Source organism: Anomaloglossus baeobatrachus, chromosome 12 (assembly GCF_048569485.1).
Source record: "Anomaloglossus baeobatrachus isolate aAnoBae1 chromosome 12, aAnoBae1.hap1, whole genome shotgun sequence".
Taxonomy (NCBI): Eukaryota; Metazoa; Chordata; class Amphibia; order Anura; family Aromobatidae; genus Anomaloglossus; species Anomaloglossus baeobatrachus.
In genome coordinates this window covers 23744465-23767296 of record NC_134364.1, presented here as the reverse complement: position 1 = coordinate 23767296, position 22832 = coordinate 23744465, and the positions used below count along the sequence as shown (strand labels likewise).

The following is a 22832-nucleotide window of genomic DNA, read 5'->3' as shown; positions in this document are numbered from 1 at the left end:
CTGGCTGAGTGAGTACCACCGTGCCGTGCGGCACAGCGCTGCCCCGGCGACCCTGCACCTCACCAGGCCCCGCACCCGGCCTGCCATCCACCCCTACCCCATCACCGGGCCCCGGGACAACCAACCCCCCCTACCCACGGAGGGGAGAAATAACAACAAAGCTGCTCCCTGTCACCGCTCCCGGGATCCCCATACAGAGCAGCGGTGGTGTCCACACAATCACCACAACCGTGGGTGGCGTCACGGACAACAATAAATCTCCCTTACCAAATCCCCTTTTACTGTGGAGCCTGGGATCACAGATCGGGTCACGCTACCGTGATACCCACAGAAGTGACCTCGTGGCCCGGATCTGAGTAACCCCTGGTCCCCGGGCGACACACTAGACTTCAACTCGACTACTACTACTTGGGTTCTCGCCTCTAGGCCTGTGAACTCCTCGGTGGGTGGAGCCAACCGCCTGTCTCCACCCCCCCTGGTGTGGACATCAAACCTGGAGGGTGGTGACAAGGCTTTTAGTTTGACTGCTGTTACCTAACTGGGAAGGGGGGGTGTGTAGTGTTGTGTCTACCTGGGACGACCTGGACAGTCCAGGGCGTCACATGAAACAGAAAAAAAAAGCAAATTGGACATAAGAGTGGGCCGGACAAAATTGTTGTCCCCCTTAGCTTAATATTTGGTTGCACCCTTTACCCTTTGGAATAAATTCCTGCAATCAGTCACTTCCTATACTCGTCCACAAGCTTCTTACTCCTCTCACCTGGAATCTCAGACTCTTCTTTATAAACTGCTCCAGGTCTCATCTGAAGACGTCTTCTCTTCACAAATATTTTCAGGATCTCTCCACAGGTGTAAATGGGATTTAGATCCGGACTCATTGCTGCCACTTCAGAACTCTCCAGCGCTTTGTTTCCATCCATTTCTGGGGTTTCTTGAAGTGTTTTGGGTCATTAACTGCCTGGAAAATCCATGATCTAGGACACACACCCAGCTTTCTGACACTGAGAACTATATTGCCACCTAAAGTCCTTTGCTAATCTTCAGATCTCATGATGTCTGGCACAAAGTCAGGGCCCCCAGTGCCCGAGACAGCAAACCAACCCCAAACATTTCTGACCTCCACCATATCTGACTGTATGTACTGTGGTCTTTTCTTTGTAGGCCTCATTCTGTTTTCGGTAAACAGCAAAATGATGCGCTTTACCAGAAAGCTCCATCTTGGTCTCATCAGTCCACAAGACTCTTTCCCAGAAGGATTTTAGTTACTTATGTACAATTTGGCAAACTGCAGTCTAGCTTTTTTTCTGTCTGTGTCAGCAGTGGGGTCTTCCTGGGTCTCCTTCATAGCGTTTCACTTAAAATCAGATGTGGATGGATAGTTTGCGCTGACATGGATGCCCCTGACCCTGCAGGACAGCTGGAATTTCTTGGAACTTGATTGGGGCTTATCCACCATCCGGACTATCCTGCGTTACAACCTTTCATCAATTTATCTCTACCGTCCACATTCAGGGAGATTAGCTACAGTGCCATGGGTTGTAAACTTGTTGATTATATTGAACATATGGGCAAAGGAACATTAAGATCTCTGGAGATGGACTTGGAACCTTGAGATTGTTGGTTGTTGAAAACTATTTTCGTTTTCAAGATTGTTCTCTTTATTTTTTTATGTTTTCCATACTTAAGCTGGGTTTACACACTGCAACATCTCAAACGACATCGCTGTAACGTCACCGGTTTTGTGACGCAATAGCGATGTTGTTTGCGATGTTGCAGTGTGTGAAACCTATCAGCGACCCGGCCCCTGCTGTGAAGTTGTAATCGTTACAAATCGTTCAGGACCATTCCTAGGTCCTTTGTTTCCCGTTGTGCAGCATGAAGTTTCAGTGTATGAAGACTTTGCAGCGACTTTGTTAGCAACTTCCCTTTCAAAAGGCTGCTTATCAACGTCCCCAACAACCAGCTAGGTCGCTCTGCAGGTCCGGATCGCTGTTGCGTTGTTGGCCAGGTTTGCCTGTTTGAACGCTCACCAGAGACTTAACAGAGACTTAGGGAGGTCGCTATTGCGTCACAAAACCGGTGACGTTACAGCGATGTCCTTTGCGATGTTGCAGTGTGTAAACCCAGCTTTAGTGTGGAGCACACAATGCAAAAGATTGAGCCAACCTCTCCCCTTTTTATCTGGTTTCAGGTGTGATATTCATATTGCCCACACCTGTTACTTGTCACAGGTGAGTATGAATGAGCATCACATACTTGAAACAAAAGTTGTTTACCCACTATTTGCAAAAAGGTGCCAATGAAATTTGTCCAGGTCATTGTTTTGGGTTGTGTGAGAAATATTTCATTTTCTAGAACAATTTCGAGGGTGCCAACACATTTGGCCATGACTGTAATTACTAATCAGTGGTAATTTGATGCAATAAAGTTGGCAACCCTCCTATGTCACGTCACGTCCATCTGTGTCGGAGGCTTCTTTTTAGTAGGTGGCTCCTTAGCAGTCACACCTTAGGAGGTGTCCCAAATGCAAGTTTAGACTCAAGCCTTAAAAAGGGTTTTGGACTAAGGAGCTTGGTCACCGATAACTAGAATAGGGTATACGTATAAATAGAGATATCCACCTATATCTATAAAATGATGGCTGGGACGCCCATCAATCACTAGAACAGTTTGCCCGGGAAGAGAAGTATCTGACTCTTTGGAGGTTCTTTTCTTCTATGAGAGAGAAGCCGCTGCCACAGACAACACAGGAGCGCTTGGTTGAGCCACGGGAGAGATGACTATCGGCTGACCGCATGTGATAAGCCACCGCTAGATGTCCGGCACTGGCAGAGGGTGCAATTATACTGGCAGATTATTGTGAGCATTAATTCCTAGAAACACTCATGTCACATTAATCGGAGAGTGTAAACAGGCTGACTAATGCTCCATTGTGGGAAAAGATATATACCCTTGCTTAAAAATAGTCCGTCTCGGCAGCACATCGTCCTGTGTAAGCAGAATCACGTGCTGCCCAAGAGCAATAACAATCACTGCGCCCGGAGCAATCTATCCGAGTGCATGGAAAGTGGCTAATCAACTTTTGTGGCTAATCTACTGTCATTTAACGTCGCTGTTCGGATTGTGTTAACCCACCATTACTCCCCTGTCACCTATGACAACATACAAAACCTCAACGGACAGTGCATGGCCAGCATCAGACAGCCTTAAGACTCACTCAGACGTCCGTGCATCGGTCTGACCTCAGATTTCTAGAGATATATAAAGCTGTCCTGCTCCGATCGGTAAACGCCTGGCCAGTCCGTGCATTGCGGTCCAAGATCGGAACAATGTGCACAAGCCCTTAGGGCTCTTTTCGGCTGCTGTTATCAGTTTGATCTTGGACCGCAACGCACAGACTGGCCACACATCTCTTGACCAAAATGTGGTAGCCTCATTGAAAATATAGGAAGCAGTCACACTTGGGTTCAAAGATGGATAGTAATGCACAAGATTGGACTCATTTGCCCGGATTGAGTATTTAGGGCTTTTTTCAACATCCATTATCAGTCGCATTTTAGACCACGATGCACAGACTGGCCAGGGGTCTCCTGAGCCGCATACAATTATATAAAGCAGTTACGATTGGGCTGGGAGATGTGCGACCAGTCCATGCATTACTATTCAAAATTGGACAAATAATTACGGACACCGGAAAGAGCCCTTGTATAATTATCAAAGCAACCATTTCCACATGGATGTCAGATGAGCAGCTCCCTCAGCCAGAGATAAAGAAGGGGAGGCTCAAGCTTTGGTGGACATAGCACATCTGTTGTATAGATGACCATTCATTTGGGCCAGACCACCTATAACAGCCACAGTAGAGACCCTCAATCTAAAGAAGGGTCCTCATGATAAAACAGTAAAATTAAAAAAGTAGAAGATCTCAGCACCAGAAGGGAGGAGAGACACACAGGAGCCATCAATCAGGCTAGGCTATATGGCCATTCTGACACCGAGATTTACAAAGTTAGTACACCAGCCTCAGCGGGTCTAAGGTGCATTGCAAAAGTGGAGTCTGCATTGCCCTTAGTAAAACTAACTGGGAACTGCATAGGCAAAGTGAGATAATTAGGATGGCAGATCAGATGGATAACTATAACCTAAAAATAATAATAATTAATAAACAACAACAACATGGCCGACTTGTTCATGCAACAAATAATTATAATACTCTATAGGGCCGGGAACATCATTGAAAACCCGGGTAAACCATGTGACTTAGCAATTGAGCCATGTCATTCACATCTATTACAAGATTGGATGTGCTGGTCTTGTAAAGCAAAAAAAAAAAAAAACATAGCTAAAATTTCAGATCTATGTAGGACCCCCGCCATGTCCACAGCAGCCCACCTTTTTCGACTGGCAGGAAAAACAGCTGCCAATTCTTGCAGCCTCTAATACAAAACAGCTGGAATAAGCCCCTGGATTCTTCTCTGCATTAAATGTGGTGCTGCCGCCGCCCGGCCAGAGGAATCCGACCATCACAGACCGGCCCTTGTACGCTCTGCGCTCACAGGAAGTGTCTTGTACGGTACAGGCCACATTGCACTCCTATGTACTTGTTTACAAAAATCCATACGGAAAAAAAACCCAAAACCCCGCACCAAAAATGCAAACAATCCCCAATCAGAAGGAAAAACTATAAAGTGAAAAACTGCTTTTAGATGGCACATAAAGAAAAAAAAAAAAGAAGTGCTGGCCGCATCATTGCAGCGACCAGGTTAAACACATGGCAGAAAATAAACTGCACGGCAAATTAATTATCTGCTCGTACCGCATGTTACTTAAAATGAAACCAGCTACCTTGCCAAAAAGCCTACAAAATCCAGACTCTACGTGATCGGACTTAGTTATCCTAGAAGAAACTGCAAGACAGCAAGAAAAGAAGAAGTCAAATCATTCAAATTATTTAAGTATATAAAAATTGCAATAATAAAGAAGAGAGGACCATCGAACCAAAGAGGAGAAAAAAAAAAATGCAGGGAGTACGATCGAAACTGCTCCATTTTTCCCTTTCACTTGTTTTGGTCTCTAAATATGTATAAACATAAGCATCTCAGGTTAGGGTGAAGGACTGTAGACCGGGAGCCTCATGGGAGGGTCCTCGCTCTTCCTCGTGGGCAGGGTCCCCCCCCCCCCACTCTTCGTGGGCAGGGTCCCCCCCCCCCACTCTTCGTGGGCAGGGTCCCCCCCCCCACTCTTCGTGGGCAGGGTCCCCCCCCCCCCCCTCTTCGTGGGCAGGGTCCCCCCCCCCCCCCTCTTCGTGGGCAGGGTCCCCCCCCCCCCCCTCTTCGTGGGCAGGGTCCCCCCCCCCCCCCCTCTTCGTGGGCAGGGTCCCCCCCCCCCCCCTCTTCGTGGGCAGGGTCCCCCCCCCCCCCCTCTTCGTGGGCAGGGTCCCCCCCCCCTCTTCGTGGGCAGGGTCCCCCCCCCCTCTTCGTGGGCAGGGTCCCCCCCCCCTCTTCGTGGGCAGGGTCCCCCCCCCCTCTTCGTGGGCAGGGTCCCCCCCCCCTCTTCGTGGGCAGGGTCCCCCCCCTCTTCGTGGGCAGGGCCCCCCCCCCCTCTTCGTGGGCAGGGTCCCCCCCCCCTCTTCGTGGGCAGGGTCCCCCCCTCTAGTACCAGTTTTTGCCTTGTATTCTTCTTATTATGTACACCCCTTTTCGCATATAAAGGACCATGTAATAAATGGCGCTATAACAATAGTAATAATTATTAGCCTAATTTGTAAACCAGTGGCCATGAATATTCAGATTCATCATCATCACTTATTTCAATAGTCCACATGTGCATCAACTTGGAAATTTCTACAGAAAACGGTATAAATCAGTGATATTTACATTGATGAAGACTTTAGGACACCTGTAGAAGAATCCCATAGACTACAATAGACGCCAAACAGGCTCAAAAACAAATCTTTCTATCTGAATTGGCTACCAGAACAGGTCCAATCCTAACAAGCTGACTTTCAAATATTGCTATATGACAAGAGACAGTATAGTCCAGAAAACCATTTAGGGGTCTTCTAAACCACCCCTTAAAGGGAATCTGTCAGCAGGTTTTTGCCACCTGATCTGAGAGCAGTGTAATGTAATGGCAGAGACCCTGATTCCAGTGATGTGTCACTTACTGGACTGCATGACCAGGCTTTGGCACCAGTTCAGAATGGCAAAAGTTGCTTATGTTGCAAATTTTGGTTGCTGCTGCGAATGATTTGCAAATTATGCATTTCTGCCATATATTTGCAGAAGTTGTCCACTGCTGGCACAAAACCCTGAACATATAGGCAATTATAGTAACAGTATGGCACTATATCTATATGAAGATCCATATGCTGTAAATAATAAAATCTGGTGTCTGGCTGACCTACTAAGGCTATGTATGTCAATGAGCGCTACTTAAAGGGAATCAGTCAGCAGGTTTTTGCCACCTAATCTAAGAGCAGAATAATGTAGGGACAAAGATCCGGATTCCAGTTATGTGTCACTTACTGGGCTGCTTAGAGTAGTTTTGATAAAATCACTTAATCAGCAATAGATTATCATCACAGGACTACTTGGTGTGCTGCAGGTAGTCCAGCATACTGCTAGATCTGCAGCAGAGAAAACACTGATTTTAGCAAAAGGACAGGAGACTGCTCAGTAACATCGCGGGAATCAGGGTCTCTGTCTCTACATTATACTGCTCTCAGATGGGGGGGGGGGGGGGAGCAAAAAAACTGGTGATGGATTTATTTAACCAAATATTGGCAATTTTTCCTTGACACAAGTACTCCGGTTTACCATTACTGCTGCCTCAGACCATGGAAGATTGTAACTACTTTGCAATCCCAGCAGTTACATGTAATGCTAAAATTGCAGGTGGAGACAGTTTTGCCATTACTTGCTCTGGTGGCAATGGACACGTTGCAGACAGATTTGCTGTTTCGGTAGCGACTGTTGATACGGATGGCCTTCACTCATGCCTGTAAAAAAGCAAGTTTCTAAGGGTCACAGCGAGTGTTGCAGTGCTATATAGTAACATGTCACCTGTAGGCTCCCATTATAATTAATAATAATTTTATTCATTTATATAGCGCTATTAATTCCACAGCGCTTTACATACATTGGGAACACTGTCCCCATTGGGGCTCACAATCTAGAGTTCCTATCAGTATGTCTTTGGAGTGTGGAGGAAACCCATGCAAACACGGGGAGAACATTCAAACTCCTTGCAGATAGTGTCCTTGGTGGGATTTGAACCCAGGACCCCAGCGCTGCAACACTGCAGTGCTAACCACTGAGCCACCATACAGTGCTAACCACTGAGCCACCGCGCCGCCCATTATGAACATCTTTTGGAGAAATACCTCTATAGGTAAAAGCACCGCCTGCTACGCTAATCAAAAAGCAGTAGAGTAACTTGAAGCTCATAGGCCCCAATGCAAAAACTAATGGGGTGCACAAATTATTGCAAACCTCTAATAGCACTGGTCTTTCCATATAGGCCACAGTGACTGTTTTGGGTCCCGACGGAATTCTGCGGAGTGCGTTTTTTTACAGAAACAAAAGCGCTACATTCAGCGTTCATTCCGCCCGACGGGCACTGACGTTCGCCATCAAAACAACTGATGCGCTGCAAGGCGGATGCAACGCAAGACCATCCGTTGCAATCCGCCGTTAATAAAAGCCTATGAGGAATAAACGTAATTCCTCCAAGGTGGCAGATTGCAACGGATGCCGTTCAACGCAAGTGTAAAAGTAGCCTTAGTCTCCAGGTTTGATTGCCACCCCTGCACCTAGTACAGATACGCCCATAATAAAAAAGTATATCATATGGAGTACAAAAAGGCAATCTTTTGGCGTCCACATGCATGAAAAACACAAAAACTGTAAAGTGTAGTAAACAAGTAGCTTAAAGTATCATTTGGTATACTGTAATTGGCAGCTGACAGGGCCAAACTCCAAGTCTACCAAGCCAAACTATAGGGATACATGAGTCATTAGATCCTAAAACGCATCCGCATTATGGTGCGATGGGGGCCGAGGACATATAATCAGATTGCGCAACGTTATACGCCACATTTCCGGAATACAAAACTCACCGGGATTGTTGGCTTCCCCTTCAAGTATGTGCAGTTCCGTACAGTCCACCAAGGAATGCTCCAAGCAGATCTGTAAGAATCTGGCCTGGGTCCGGCTAACCCTTTTCAGTAAGGAAAGCAGTGCAACAGTTTGTTCGCATTCGTTCCAGCCTTTAAACCAACCAGAGAGCATTCCAACTTGATCCCGAAACATCATGATGAGAGGAAGATTTACAGGATTCACACAGAAATTTAGGGATGAAAAAGAAAATAAAAAAAGATGGTTTGATTATTTTTTTTTTTCTTATATGGGGTCGGCTCTATCACTGGATATAAATAGTGTTGGCACAGATTAGTCTATGGTTGTATTCTCCACTTCAGGCATGCTCGTTTTGGGCTTTCGCTGGTATCCTCGGTGGTGTTTTTCCAGATTTGACGTCCCTTTGGGTTTCTCTCTCGGATTCTTCCACACCCGCATTCCAAGTCAATGTTCACAACTGTGAAAATAAAACATTGGTGTGACACATACTCCGCAAGAAAACGTTTGACTCAATGCCATCCAAGCCTCGCTACACTACAGACAATCAGACTGGGAGATGGGGAGATGGGGGGGGGGGGGGGGGATTGCAAGTTAAAGTACTCGATTCATTTTTTCCTCAACAGTTAACATCTGCAATCCAACAAACCGCTACTTTCTACCATACCCAAGACTTAAATCTTGAGCGAGGGGGGGGGGGGGGGGGGGGCAAACATATACGTCGCTTACAAAGAACCACAAAATAATGGGAAAATTTCTCTCTGTCCTTTGGTGCAGTGATTAAATCAAATTTAACCACTTAGTGGCCAAGGCACAGCAAACCGGCAGCATCTGCATCAACCACTATATCACATTAACCAGCCAAATTCCACCCAGTGACAGATAACCCTCTACCAATAGCCACATACAACTAACTGTGCCCAACTGTTGTATGGAAATAATTCAGCGGCTTAACATATGGATCCCCTCTGACCCGAGCGACGGTCAATAATAAATCAGATATATTAAAAGGCAAAAGGAATTGACTGCAAAAAAAAGGTGGAAAAAAAAAAAAGTTGATTTTTTTTTTGTGTCAGTGCAGCATGTATTCATAGATGTCAATCAATGAGGCAGCAGACACCAGCAACAGATTATACTACAGCAAGGGATAGAGGCATCTCAGCAGTGGAGGGTCACATGGCTGGGGGGCTAAACAATGTACAGAGCAGGGGTCTACATGTGTATAATAACATCTGCATTACATTGGAGCCCCCAGTAGCCAGTATCCAGCGCTGCAGAGCCCCATTATCCAGATACATTGCCGATGGAACGCAGAGACTCATATTTACAAATACAGGAAGCGCAGTGATACAATGTTGCAGTTTCCCATGAAAGTCAACAAATCATGTAGCACAGTGGAGACAGTGTTGCTGCGTGTCATGCAGATCTCTGAGGGTCTCCCTCACCCCCCATCTCCCCCCTATTCCCAGCCTGACAGGAGCACCTACCTGCACCATTGCACCAGGGACCTGTGCCGGAGCTAGAGGTGCTGCTGCGCTCCCTCCCTGGGCTTTGCCATGTTGACTTGCAGCTCTGTGCTCCCTCCCTCACTTGCAGAGACTGTGGAGCTGGGAACAGCCTAGGCTTCCCACATGCTAATAATTAACATAAACCATTACGTCATGGGCTCGGCACTGAAGAGAGGGGAGGAGGGGAGAGGCACCAAAATAGAGAAGGGATCACTTGGGAGGAGCGGGGCGCATTCCTTGTGCAGCCGCCGCCGCTGCTGCTGCTGTCAGGCTTTTGGGAGGGGAGACCGCAGAGGACAGTGGGTGGGGTGGGCTCAGGGCAAGCTGAGTGTGTGCACAGATCCCCCCACCCCTGCATCACTTAACACTTTTTTTTTCTTTGCACACTCCTTCAGTGGGTTCCACAGATGATCCATGTCTTCTTCTCCTCCAGTGTCATGTGTATACATAGAAATGCCCATTCATTGTGGCATGGAACATGCATGGCCAGGCTCTGGCACCAGCTCAGAATGGGAAAAAGTTGCTTATGTTGCAAATTTTGGTCCCTGCTGAGAATGATTTGCAAAGTATGCATCTGTGCCATATATTAGCAGAAGTTTTCTAATGCTGGCACAAGGCCCTGAACATATGGGCGATTTTGGTAATAATAATAATAATCTTTATTTCTATAGCGCCAACATATTCCGCAGCGCTTTACAATTCAGGAGGATCATATACAAACAAGTAATAGAATGGCACTACTGTATATTGAAAATTTGACATCTGAAGACCCAAACGGATGTAAATAAGCAAATTTGGTGTCTGGCTGACCTACTACTAAGGCTATGTATGTCAATGAGCGCTAGTTAAAGGGAATCTGTCACCACGTTTTCGCCACCTAATCTGAGAGCAAAAAAACAGGAGCGCAAGGAGTATAAAAGCAAATATTTTTTAATTATTAGAATAATAAGTGCAATTTTAATATATCCAAGTGATAAGGACTATGTCCATAAATATGATGCAATAGAACAAATGGACAGTGATTACAAGACCTCAGTGTCGGCGAGTGTGTATGACGTAGACGCGTCATGCACACAGGCTTCAGAAGACGGAGGAGCAAGATGGCCGAGAGAGAAGGCGCCAGTCCCAGAGAACAGCGCCGCCCACCGGGCCAACCAGCACCGCAGCTACCGGTTTAGGTGAGTATTATAAAGTGTTTTTTATGTTCTCACAGCGACCTGCACTCTTATATACAGCATGTTAGAATGCTGTATATAAGAGCCCACTGGTGGTGGCCGCAGCTTAAAGGCCATAAAACTGGTGACAGGTTCCCTTTAAGGTGGACATAATACAATACATATATTGATAATAAAGTGCATGTGCATGTATATATAAGAGTCTCCAAACAACCCCAAAGAATGCAGCACAAATCAGTATAATTTCCCCTGAGGAAGTTTTTCCATATGGCATCACTGTAAGAAAGCGAAACGTACGTTGGGGTTTGATATTGTGGGGGAGAGGTGGTTTTACCATTCACCCATTGAGCAGCATTCAATTTTTCCTCAGCATGCATTTTTGCATATTTAGTTGTTGCATTAATACAAATTGAGTTACATGGGACTAGCATTGCCTTGCTACTCTCTCTGCTGAGCCCAGTAATCAGAAACCGGTGCGGCGCCAAGGAAGCAACAGCAGTGGGAATTGGCCAAGAAATCTGTTCCTTTTAGTTGCACAGTTTCAAGGCTGAAGTAAGACACAAGTTCATTAAGTTCAACCCATAACTTGTTGATCCAGAGGAAGTCACAAACCCCATGGGAAAAATGCCAATAGCCTCATATTAGGGGAATAAACCTCTTCAATCAGATTAGATCCCTGGATCAATGTCCCATTTAGGTCTTATGACCTACAGTTGGTACGGAAAGTATTTAGACCCCTTTAAATTTTCCCCTCATTGTTTCATTGCAGCCATTTGGTAAATTCGAAAAAGTTCATTTTTTTTCTTGTTAATGTTCACTCTGCACTCCATCGTAACAGAAAAAAAAACAAACGTAGAAATTTTTGTAAATTTTTTATCAAACTAATGCCTCTCTTTTTTAAACCAAAGAAAGGCATTAGCTTGTTAGGGACTCAACAAAAAAGAGGTCGCCTTGTCATTCACTGTTGGGCTCACATAAAACTGGCCATTTTTGTGTGCAAAGTATCTCAATTTTTACATGTTTTCCATAGCAGTGATGCATGTCTATAGTCCCATATTCATTGTTCCACATGTCTTAGCACTGCAGAGTGCAACTGTCTCCTTTTTGTTACTGTTTCATATTCAGTCTGCACCTGTTCACATCAGAAAGGTAGGATGTGCCATCAGTCTTTTTCTTATATTATAGCCTTTGTCCTGCGCCATTACTTTGCTGTATCTTGTAGGGTCCTTTGTATGGGCCACACACACAGGGTTTACATTTGATTTTTTTTATTTTACATTTGCTATAGTGAACAGCCGACCACAGACAGTGAAAACGCGACCTAATAGACTAAAAAACTAAATCCAACTGATTGCTTTTGGCTACTTAATGTCTTCTTGAAGAAATTCTCTTCTATGTGAAGAGGCGTCAATTTCTCATAGGACTTTGTTTTAGTTTAAAAAATAAAGAAAAACTTTAAGATACAGGAAATGATTCCTTATAGTTTATTGAAGAAAGCAAATAAAGCGAAGAAATCCAAAGTCAGGATATCATCACATGACTGAATTGTATAATGTCAGCAGGATTGTATTTCACAAGATACACAATGGTTTACATCAGGGCTGCACTAAATATAGGTTAATGAATAACATTCACAACTTCTTAAAGGAAAACTCCAACTGTAGCTCCCAGCTTTTGAAAAACTGCAACTCCCAGCCATTGTTGTCAGGGCATGGTAGGAGCTATAGTTTGGCAACGACTAGGAAGTCACCGCTGGCATTAGGAATATTTTTTTCCGCACTTAAATAAGTTTGGACTGCCAGTTGGTTGTGCCCAGGGTACTGAGAGATGGTACACAGTAATGACTTATACCAGTGGCATAACTAGAGTTTGATGGGTCCTGATGCAAAATTTGCACCTGGGCCCCCTCCCTCCACGATGGTCAGATGCATATAGATGTATACATTTAACATTCTAAATCCTATAAAGACATAAAACTTGCACTCCCCCCATTATGTAGTAATGTCCCTCATCTTGTTCTAGTGTACCCCATCCTGGGCTCCTTCCTGGTAAATATGTCCCCCATGCTGGTATATATGTTCCCCCATCCTGGTATATATGTTCCCCATCCTAGTAAATATTTCCCCCATCCTGGTATATACTGTCATCCTCCTGGTATATACAGTTAGGTCCAGAAATATTTGGACAGTGACACAAGTTTTGTTATTTTAGCTGTTTACAAAAACATGTTCAGAAATACAATTATATATATAATATGGGCTGAAAGTGCACACTCCCAGCTGCAATATGAGAGTTTTCACATCCAAATCGGAGAAAGGGTTTAGGAATCATAGCTCTGTAATGCATAGCCTCCTCTTTTTCAAGGGACCAAAAGTAATTGGACAAGGGACTCTAAGGGCTGCAATTAACTCTGAAGGCGTCTCCCTCGTTAACCTGTAATCAATGAAGTAGTTAAAAGGTCTGGGGTTGATTACAGGTGTGTGGTTTTGCATTTGGAAGCTGTTGCTGTGACCAGACAACATGCGGTCTAAGGAACTCTCAATTGAGGTGAAGCAGAACATCCCGAGGCTGAAAAAAAAAAGAAAAAATCCATCAGAGAGATAGCAGACATGCTTGGAGTAGCAAAATCAACAGTCGGGTACATTCTGAGAAAAAAGGAATTGACTGGTGAGCTTGGGAACTCAAAAAGGCCTGGGCGTCCACGGATGACAACAGTGGTGGATGATCGCCGCATACTTTCTTTGGTGAAGAAGAACCCGTTCACAACATCAACTGAAGTCCAGAACACTCTCAGTGAAGTAGGTGTATCTGTCTCTAAGGCAACAGTAAAGAGAAGACTCCATGAAAGTAAATACAAAGGGTTCACATCTAGATGCAAACCATTCATCAATTCCAAAAATAGACAGGCCAGAGTTAAATTTGCTGAAAAACACCTCATGAAGCCAGCTCAGTTCTGGAAAAGTATTCTATGGACAGATGAGACCAAGATCAACCTGTACCAGAATGATGGGAAGAAAAAAGTTTGGAGAAGAAAGGGAACCGCACATGATCCAAGGCACACCACATCCTCTGTAAAACATGGTGGAGGCAACGTGATGGCATGGGCATGCATGGCTTTCAATGGCACTGGGTCACTTGTGTTTATTGATGACATAACAGCAGACAAGAGTAGCCGGATGAATTCTGAAGTGTACCGGGATATACTTTCAGCCCAGATTCAGCCAAATGCCGCAAAGTTGATCGGACGGCGCTTCATAGTACAGATGGACAATGACCCCAAACATACAGCCAAAGCTACCCAGGAGTTCATGAGTGCAAAAAAGTGGAACATTCTGCAATGGCCAAGTCAATCACCAGATCTTAACCCAATTGAGCATGCATTTCACTTGCTCAAATCCAGACTTAAGACGGAAAGACCCACAAACAAGCAAGACCTGAAGGCTGCGGCTGTAAAGGCCTGGCAAAGCATTAAGAAGGAGGAAACCCAGCGTTTGGTGATGTCCATGGGTTCCAGACTTAAGGCAGTGATTGCCTCCAAAGGATTCGCAACAAAATATTGAAAATAAAAATATTTTGTTTGGGTTTGGTTTATTTGTCCAATTACTTTTGACCTCCTAAAATGTGGAGTGTTTGTAAAGAAATGTGACAATTCCTACAATTTCTATCAGATATTTTTGTTCAAACCTTCAAATTAAACGTTACAATCTGCACTTGAATTCTGTTGTAGAGGTTTCATTTCAAATCCAATGTGGTGGCATGCAGAGCCCAACTCGCCAAAATTGTGTCACTGTCCAAATATTTCTGGACCTAACTGTATGTTCCCCCATCCTGGTATATATGTTCCCCCATCCTGGTATATATGTTCCCCATCCTAGTAAATATGTCCCCCATCCTGGTATATACTGTCATCCTCCTGGTATATTCTGTCCCCCTCCTGGTATATATATTTCTCTCCTAGGCCCCTCCTAGAATATACTGTCCCTTTCCTGGTATATACTGTCCTCTCACTGGGCCCCTCCTGGTATATACTGTCCCTCTTCTTGGTATATATATTCCTCTCCTGGGCCCCTCTTGGTATACCGTCTCCTCCTGGTATATACTGTCACGTCCCCTTTCTGGTATATATGTTCCTCTCCGGAGCCCCTCCTGGTATATATGTTCCTTTCCAGGGCCCCTCCTGGTATACTGTATACTGTCCCCCTCCTGCTATAAATGTTCGTCTTTTTGGCCCCTCCTGGTATATACTGTCCCCCTTCTGGAATATACTGTACTCACCATCTCCCCAGCTCCCACGCCGCGTGGCGTCCTCCTCTATAGTTGACCCACAGTGGCTGGCAGCTTTCATCACAAGGACGCTGATGAAAGCTGCCAGCTTCTGTTTGGCTGACAGCGTGTATCGCAGTGCAGGGACCCGACGCACATCCGGCTGAAGCAGGGGCTGAGGTCGGCGGGCCCCCTGCACCTTCGGGCCCGGTCGCGATCCCTGCAACCGTGATTATTCCGTCCCTGACTGTTATCACTTAGGAGTCACCTAGAAAGACATGTATATGTAGCCAAATATCTTCCTGAAACAATCACACTGCTTCTTGGGGTCCTCACACTTCAGATCTATCATACCACACTATAACAATCAGTGATTTTCTTGGGGTTGAAGGCATAGTTAAAGAGCAGCCCTATCTTCTATCCCCCAGACACTTATGTATTGGAAGTACAGGATCTGCTGACACTTTTCAGACAGATTCCAGCCATCGTATTTTCCATTTACGTTGATGGAAAGCGATTTACTTCAATAAATCCCATAAACTTCCATGGAAACAGCCACACTCAGCCACTGAAGTGTAAAGAGAATGTGGCAGCAGGTATTCATCAAATAGGGGTCACCCGGCCCATTCTGCCAAAAGGACAGTTTTCCAGAGTAAACACCTATCGGGCATTTCCAATATATGTGAATATTGCATAAATGCTCAGATATTGCAACATACATTGCATAAATAAATAGTAAAAGTGACTAAAAGAAACATTGTAAAACATGCTTCCTCTCCACTGCCTGGAAAACTCATCGTCATCATCAAACTAGTACAATTTTGGTCAAAGTAACATGCATTGCCAGCTGACCGAGGGAACAGATTACAGATGGGAGAGCAGGAGGGAGAAGCAGAGTGAAAAACAGAGGCAGAGGCTCACATAGATCTGTGCTGTTGTTTTCTAGTAAGTGTTGTTGTTGGATTCACAGCTACACTGCTCGGTACTGCTATATATGCTATAATGACCTCTATGCGGCTGCTGATTCTAAACAAGGGATCTATAGAGACAGGAGAGCAGGAATCCACCGAGTCTGAGTGTACACCTTCAATCTGGGACAGCTCATAGAGTCCCCCGGCTTCAGTATCTTCTCTGTACTGATGATACTCAGATCTACCTCTCTGGACCTGACATCACCTCCCTACTAACCAGAATCCCACAATGTCTGGCTGCTATTTCATCCTTCTTTTCTACTCGATTTCTAAAACTGAACATAGAAAAAAAACACAATTCATTATATTTCCCCAATCTTACTCAATGTCAATGGCTGCTCACTCTCCCCAGTCCTGCGTGCTTGCTGCTTCAGAGTAGCCCTAGACTCTGTTCTCTCCTTCAGGCCACACATCCAAGCTTTCTCCACCTCCTGACGACTCCAAATCAAAAATATTTCCCGGATCTGTATATTACTTGACCAAGAATCTGCAAAAACACTAGGGCATGCCCTCATCATCTCCCGCCTGGACTACTGCAACCTCCTGCTCTATCGTTTCCATTCTAACACTCTTACTCCCCTCCAATCTATCTTAAATTCTGCTGCCCGACTAATCCACCTCTCCCCTCGCTACTCCCCGACATCCCTTCTCTGACAATCCCTTCATTGGTTTCCCATTGCCCAAAGACTCAATTTCAAATCTCTAACCATGACATACAAAGCCATCCACAACCTGTCTCCTCCCTACATCTGTGACCTAGTCTCCTGGTACTTACTTGCAGCCAACCTCCGATCCTCAGAAGATCTCCTTCTCTACTCCCCTCTGATCGCCTCTGCCCATAATCGCATACAAGACTTCTCCTGTGCCTCCCCCATACTCTGGAACTCTCTACCCCAACATATCAGACTTTCGCTTCCCATGGAAACATTCATAAGGAACCTGAAGATCTACCTCTTCCAACAAGCCTACAACCTGCAGTAACCTTCTGTCCGCTATAGTGTTGCACAACCCGCTGTACCCTCACCTAATGTATCCTCACCCATACCCTGTAGACTGTGAACTCTCGTGGGCGGGGTCCTCTCTCCTTTACCCTCACCCATCCTCCGTAAACTGTGAGCCCTCTCGGGCAGGGTCCTCTCTCCTCCTCCTCTATGCTCACCCATCCCCTGTAGATTGTGAGCCCTTGTGGGCAGAGTTCTCTCTCCTCCTGTACCCTCACCCATCCTCCGTAAACTGTGAGCCCTCGCGAGCAGGGTCCACTCTCCTCCTGTACCCTCAGACGTCCCCAGTAGACTGTGAACCCTCGTAGGCAGGGTCCTCTCTCCTTCTGTACTCTCAGCCGTCCCCAGTAGACTGTGAACCCTCATAGGCAGAGTCCTCTCTCCTCCTGTACTCTCAGCCGTCCCCAGTAGACTGTGAACCCTCATAGGCAGAGTCCACTCTCCTCCTGTACCCTCAGACGTCCCCAGTAGACTGTGAACCCTCGTAGGCAGGGTCCTCTCTCCTTCTGTACTCTCAGCCGTCCCCAGTAGACTGTGAACCCTCGTAGGCAGGGTCCTCTCTCCTTCTGTACTCTCAGCCGTCCCCAGTAGACTGTGAACCCTCATAGGCAGAGTCCTCTCTCCTCCTGTACCCTCACCCATCCCCAGTAGACTGTGAACCCTCGTAGGCAGGGTCCTCTCTCCTCCTGTACCCTCAACCATCCCCAGTAGACTGTGAACCCTCGTAGGCAGGGTCCTCTCTCCTCCTGTACCCTCAACCATCCCCAGTAGACTGTGAACCCTCGTAGGCAGGGTCCTCTCTCCTTCTGTACTCTCAGCCGTCCCCAGTAGACTGTGAACCCTTGCAGGCAGGGTCCTCTCTCCTCCTGTACCCTCAACCATCCCCAGTAGACTGTGAACCCTCGTAGGCAGGGTCCTCTCTCCTTCTGTACTCTCAGCCGTCCCAGTAGACTGTGAACCCTCGCAGGCAGGGTCCTCTCTCCTCCTGTACCCTCAACCATCCCCAGTAGACTGTGAACCCTCGTAGGCAGGGTCCTCTCTCCTCCTGTACCCTCACCCGTCCCCAGTAGACTGTGAACCCTCGTAGGCAGAGTCCTCTCTCCTCCTGTACCCTCAGCCGTCCCCAGTAGGCTGTGAACCCTCATAGGCAGAGTCCTCTCTCCTCCTGTACCCTCAGCCATCCCCAGTAGGCTGTGAACCCTCGTAGGCAGAGTCCTCTCTCCTCCTGTACCCTCAGCCATCCCCAGTAGACTGTGAACCCTCGTAGGCAGGGTCCTCTCTCCTCCTGTACCCTCAGCCATCCCCAGTAGACTGTGAACCCTCGTAGGCAGGGTCCTCTCTCCTCCTGTACCCTCAGCTGTCCCCAGTAGACTGTGAGCCCTTGCAGGCAGGGTCCTCTCTCCTCCTGTACCCTCACCCATCCTCTGTAGACTGTGAGCCCTCGCAGGCAGGGTCCTCTCTCCTCCTGTACCTTCACCCATCCTCCGTAGACTGTGAGCCCTTGCAGGCAAGGTCCTCTCACCTCTACTGGGCTGTGCCTTGTATTGTTTGTGGTTATTGTACTTGTCTATGTATTCCCCTTTTCCACATGTAAAGCCCCATGGAATAAATGGCGCAATAATAATAATAATAAAAAATAATAATAAAAAATAATAATAACAAAATAATACTGTGTATACGAAACATCACATAAGCTAGTTTCCACTCAATAGCTGAGAGACAACTGAAAATGTGAGCTATAGCCTGCAGAGGCGAGATCTAGCCTATAACACAGGATACAAGTCATATAATGGCCACTAATAGCGATATTCATCATGCCCACACAGAACATCTTATTCTGAAACGTTCCCTGAAATGAGAGGTGCATTGTGCGGTGGGAATACCACTTTATGGTCACTTTTTGCAGAAACTCTCCACTTTAGCCAATAAAGGACAGGGAATGGTGGGTCACTTGCCTATTAATATAATATCATATAATTTCATATTTTTAGTATTATTAGGTGATGTAATAACATCTATTCTCAGCCTCCACAGAAGCAATCGAAACTTTTCCAAAGTGTAAGTCATTTCAGAACAGAATGTGCCTATGCTTGGTGTAGCTGGGGTTCACTACGATAAAGAGGCCAAAAGGCAGCGTGAAGTCTCCGGCAGATCGGAGTCTAAATATAGAACCTAACAGCGAAGACTGGACATTTAGAGAGGAAAAAGAGACCATGAATAGATGAAAAAAGAGCAGACCGGCACAGAATCACCGGGAAATGTGTCATTCACTTGTCCTCTCCTGTCCTTACATGCAAAAATTGTCTGACCTCTTACAAGTGCTGTCACCCAACTTTCCCAGACACCTGAATGGCAAATTAGCTATTAACTAGGCAGCAGTGCACGTGCCATAAGGACCCTCTTTAAATGGCCTATACATAGAATCTATCAATAACATTCACAGTTATATGTATTCACATTAGACTACTATTTTCAGTACGTTCTGGCTACTATAGTTATTGGACAGTCTTCTGAGGAAACCAGTAAATTGGATTATTTTGTAGAAATGTCTACTATTGCTCCATATATCTGAATGGGATTGACAGAAAAAGACCAATTTACTAGCCCACTAGATACGGGGAAGTACCAAGTGAACGGCGAAAAGGAAGGGAATTCCTGTCTAGGGAAGGGGGAGGTGGTGACCCTTGACCGAGCCTACTGCAGAGCCCTGGCTTTCCTCACCACCCTAGATACGTTCCGCACCTATGTGCCAAACCGGATACCTGACCCTAGGCTGACCCTGATCTGGGCCCTAGGTAGGGAGCGGATGGGGTGAGCTCTTCATCAACCCCACTAGGCACTAAAGGACACACAGGGATAACAAAAAAGGGAAAACCACAAACAACTTATCTCTGATTTCTCAGGGAGAGAAGCAGCAACAACCAACGAGATTCTCCAGTTGTATGCAAGCCACCTGCTTGCACTGGAGACTTGATAAAGATGTATCAAATATCACCAGCACTGAGAAATAGGAACCCAGAAGGGTTGTTTCCTCGGGAAAGCTTTCCTCTGTGGACACAGGGACAGATTAAAGGAAGCTGTCTCTCTACAGGAAGTGGCGTGGGTCTTTAGTTCTCTACAGGAAGTGGAGTGGGTCTTTAGTTCTCTACAGGAAGTGGCGTGGGTCTTTAGTTCTCTACAGGAAGTGGAGTGGGTCTTTAGCTCTCTACAGGAAGTGGTATGGGTCCTTAGCTCTCTACAGGAAGTGATGCGGGTCTTTAGTTCTCCACAGGAAGTGAGGCAGGTCTGTAGCTCTCTATAGGAAGTGGGTTGGGTCTTTAGCTCTCTACAGGAAGTGGGGTGAGTCTTTAGCTCTCTACAGGAAGTGGGGTGGGTCTTTAGCTCTCTACAGGAAGTGGGGTGAGTCTTTAGCTCTCTACAGGAAGTGGGATGGGTCTTTAGCTCTCTACAGGAAGTGGGGTGAGTCTTTAGCTCTCTACAGGAAGTGGGGTGGGTCTTTAGCTCTCTACAGGAAGTGGGGTGAGTCTTTAGCTCTCTACAGGAAGTGGAGTGGGTCTTTAGCTTTCTACAGGAAGTGGGGTGAGTCTTTAGCGCTCTACAGGAAGTGGGGTGGGTTTTTAGGTCTCTATAGAAAATGGCGTGGGTCTTTAGTTCTCTACAGGAAGTAAGGCGGGTCTGCAGCTTTCTACAGGAAGTGGGGTGGGTCTTTAGCTTTCTACAGGAAGTGGAGTGGGTCTTTAGCTCTCTACAGGAAGTGGGGTGAGTATTTAGCTCTCTACAGGAAGTGGGGAGGGTCTTTAGCTCTCTACAGGAAGTGGGGTGGGTCTTTAGCTTTCTACAGGAAGTGGGGTGGGTCTTTAGCTCTCTACAGGAAGTGGGGTGGGTCTTTAGCTCTCTACAGGAAGTGGGGTGGGTCTTTAGCTCTCTACAGGAAGTGGGGCGGGTCTGAAGCTCTCTACAGGAAGTGGGGTGGGTCTTTAGCTTTCTACAGGAAGTGGAGTGGGTCTTTAGCTGTCTACAGGAAGTGGGGCGGGTCTTTAGCTCTCTACAGGAAGTAGATTGGGTAATTCTTTTTTTACAAGTGGAGGTAGGTCTGTGTCTCTTTATAGGAAGTGGGGATGGATCATTGTTCTACAGGAAGTGGGGGGGGGCATTTCTCCATCTACAGGAAGTGGGGGCAGGTTCTTGTCTCTACAGAAAGTGGAGGCAGATCTTTGTATCTAAAGGAAGTTGGGGTTCTGTGTCTTTCTATAGGAAGTGAGGACGGGTCTTTTTTTATAGGAGGTGAGGTAGGTCTTTCTACTCTCTACAGGAAGGGGATGCATTATTTTATCTCTACAGGGTGTGAGGAGGATCTATATTTCTCTATAGAAAGTTGGGAATAATGTTTGCCTCATTTTAAAATAGCTGGAGCAATGTAATCTGGGATATAGGGAAAATGAAGTTCTAGTACCTATAATGCTGACAGAATGATGAAGAGCATACAACAACTGAATAAGAGTGAATGGTGAGTTACAGAGCATGAGAATTGGGTCAGATACTGGTCATATTAATCAGATACAGTCATGGCTGAACGTGTTGGCTGCCTTGAAATTGTTACAGAAAATGAAGTTTTTCTCTCAGAAACATAATTCCAAGTACACGTTTTATCATACACGTTTATTTCCTTTGAAAAAGTCAAACTGGACATAATTTCACACAAAAGCCCAAAAATGGGTCACACAAAATTGTTGTCCCCCTCAACGTAATATTTAGTTGCCCGCCCTTTGCAATAAATAACTTCCATCAGTCGCTTTCTATAACCATCAACAAACATCTTACACCTCTCACCTGGAATCTCGGACTCTTCTTTATAAACGTCTCCAGGTCTCTCATATTTGAAGACGTCTTCTCTTCTCTTCTCCCAACAGCAATTTTCAGATCTCTCCACAGGTGTCACTGGGATTTAGATCCGGACTCATTGCTGCCACTTCACAACTCTCCAGCGCTTTGTTTCCATCCATTTCTGGGAGCGTCTTAAAGTGTTTGGGACCATTGTTCTGCTGGATGTCCCATGACTAGGACACAAAGCCAACTTTCTGACACTGGACACTACATTGCCACCCAAACTCCTTTGGTAATCTTCAGATTTTATGATGTCTTGCACACAATCAAGGCACCCAATGCCAGGATCAGCAAAACAACCCCACATCTCAGACCTCCACCATGTGTGACTGTAGGTGCTGTGCTTTTTCTTTTTATGCCTCATTCTGTTTTCAGTAAACAATAAAATGATGTGCTTTACCAAAAAGCTTTATCTTGGTCTCTTCAAGTCCTCAGACAGTTCTCTTTGCTTTCTGTTCTCCATGCTTAGGGTACCTTCACACTTAGCGATGCAGCAGCGATCCGACCAGCGATCTGACCTGGTCAGGATCGCTGCTGCATCCCTACATGGTCGCTGGTGAGCTGTCAAACAGGCAGATCTCACCAGCGACCAGTGAACAGCCCCCAGCCAGCAGCGACGTGCAAGCGACGCTGCGCTTGCACGGAGCCGCCGTCTGGAAGCTGCGGAGACTGGTAACTAAGGTAAACATCGGGTATGGTTACCCGATGTTTACATTAGTTACCAGTGTGAGCAGGGAGCAGGGAGCCGCGCACACTAAGCGCTGGCTCCTTGCTCTCCTAGCTACAGTACACATCGGGTTAATTAACCCGATGTGTAATGCAGCTACATGTGCAGAGAGCAGGGAGCCGCGCACACTGAGCGCTGGCTCCTTGCTCTCCTAGCTGCTGTACACAT

At 46.2% G+C, this 22832-nt stretch overlaps 1 protein-coding gene across 1 annotated transcript in view; it reads right to left on the bottom strand.

Moving 5' to 3' along the window:
• SAMD4A (sterile alpha motif domain containing 4A) overlaps positions 1–9713 on the bottom strand; it is a 98588-nt gene extending 88875 nt beyond the window's left edge. The window contains exons 1-2 of the mRNA XM_075331016.1: positions 9623–9713; positions 8120–8595 (exon numbers count right to left, since the gene is read on the bottom strand). Coding sequence (XP_075187131.1) covers positions 8120–8315 — 196 coding nt within the window. The 5' untranslated portion in view covers positions 8316–8595; positions 9623–9713. The remainder of the gene's footprint in view (positions 1–8119; positions 8596–9622) is intronic.
• Between the last annotated feature and the right edge of the window lie 13119 nt (positions 9714–22832).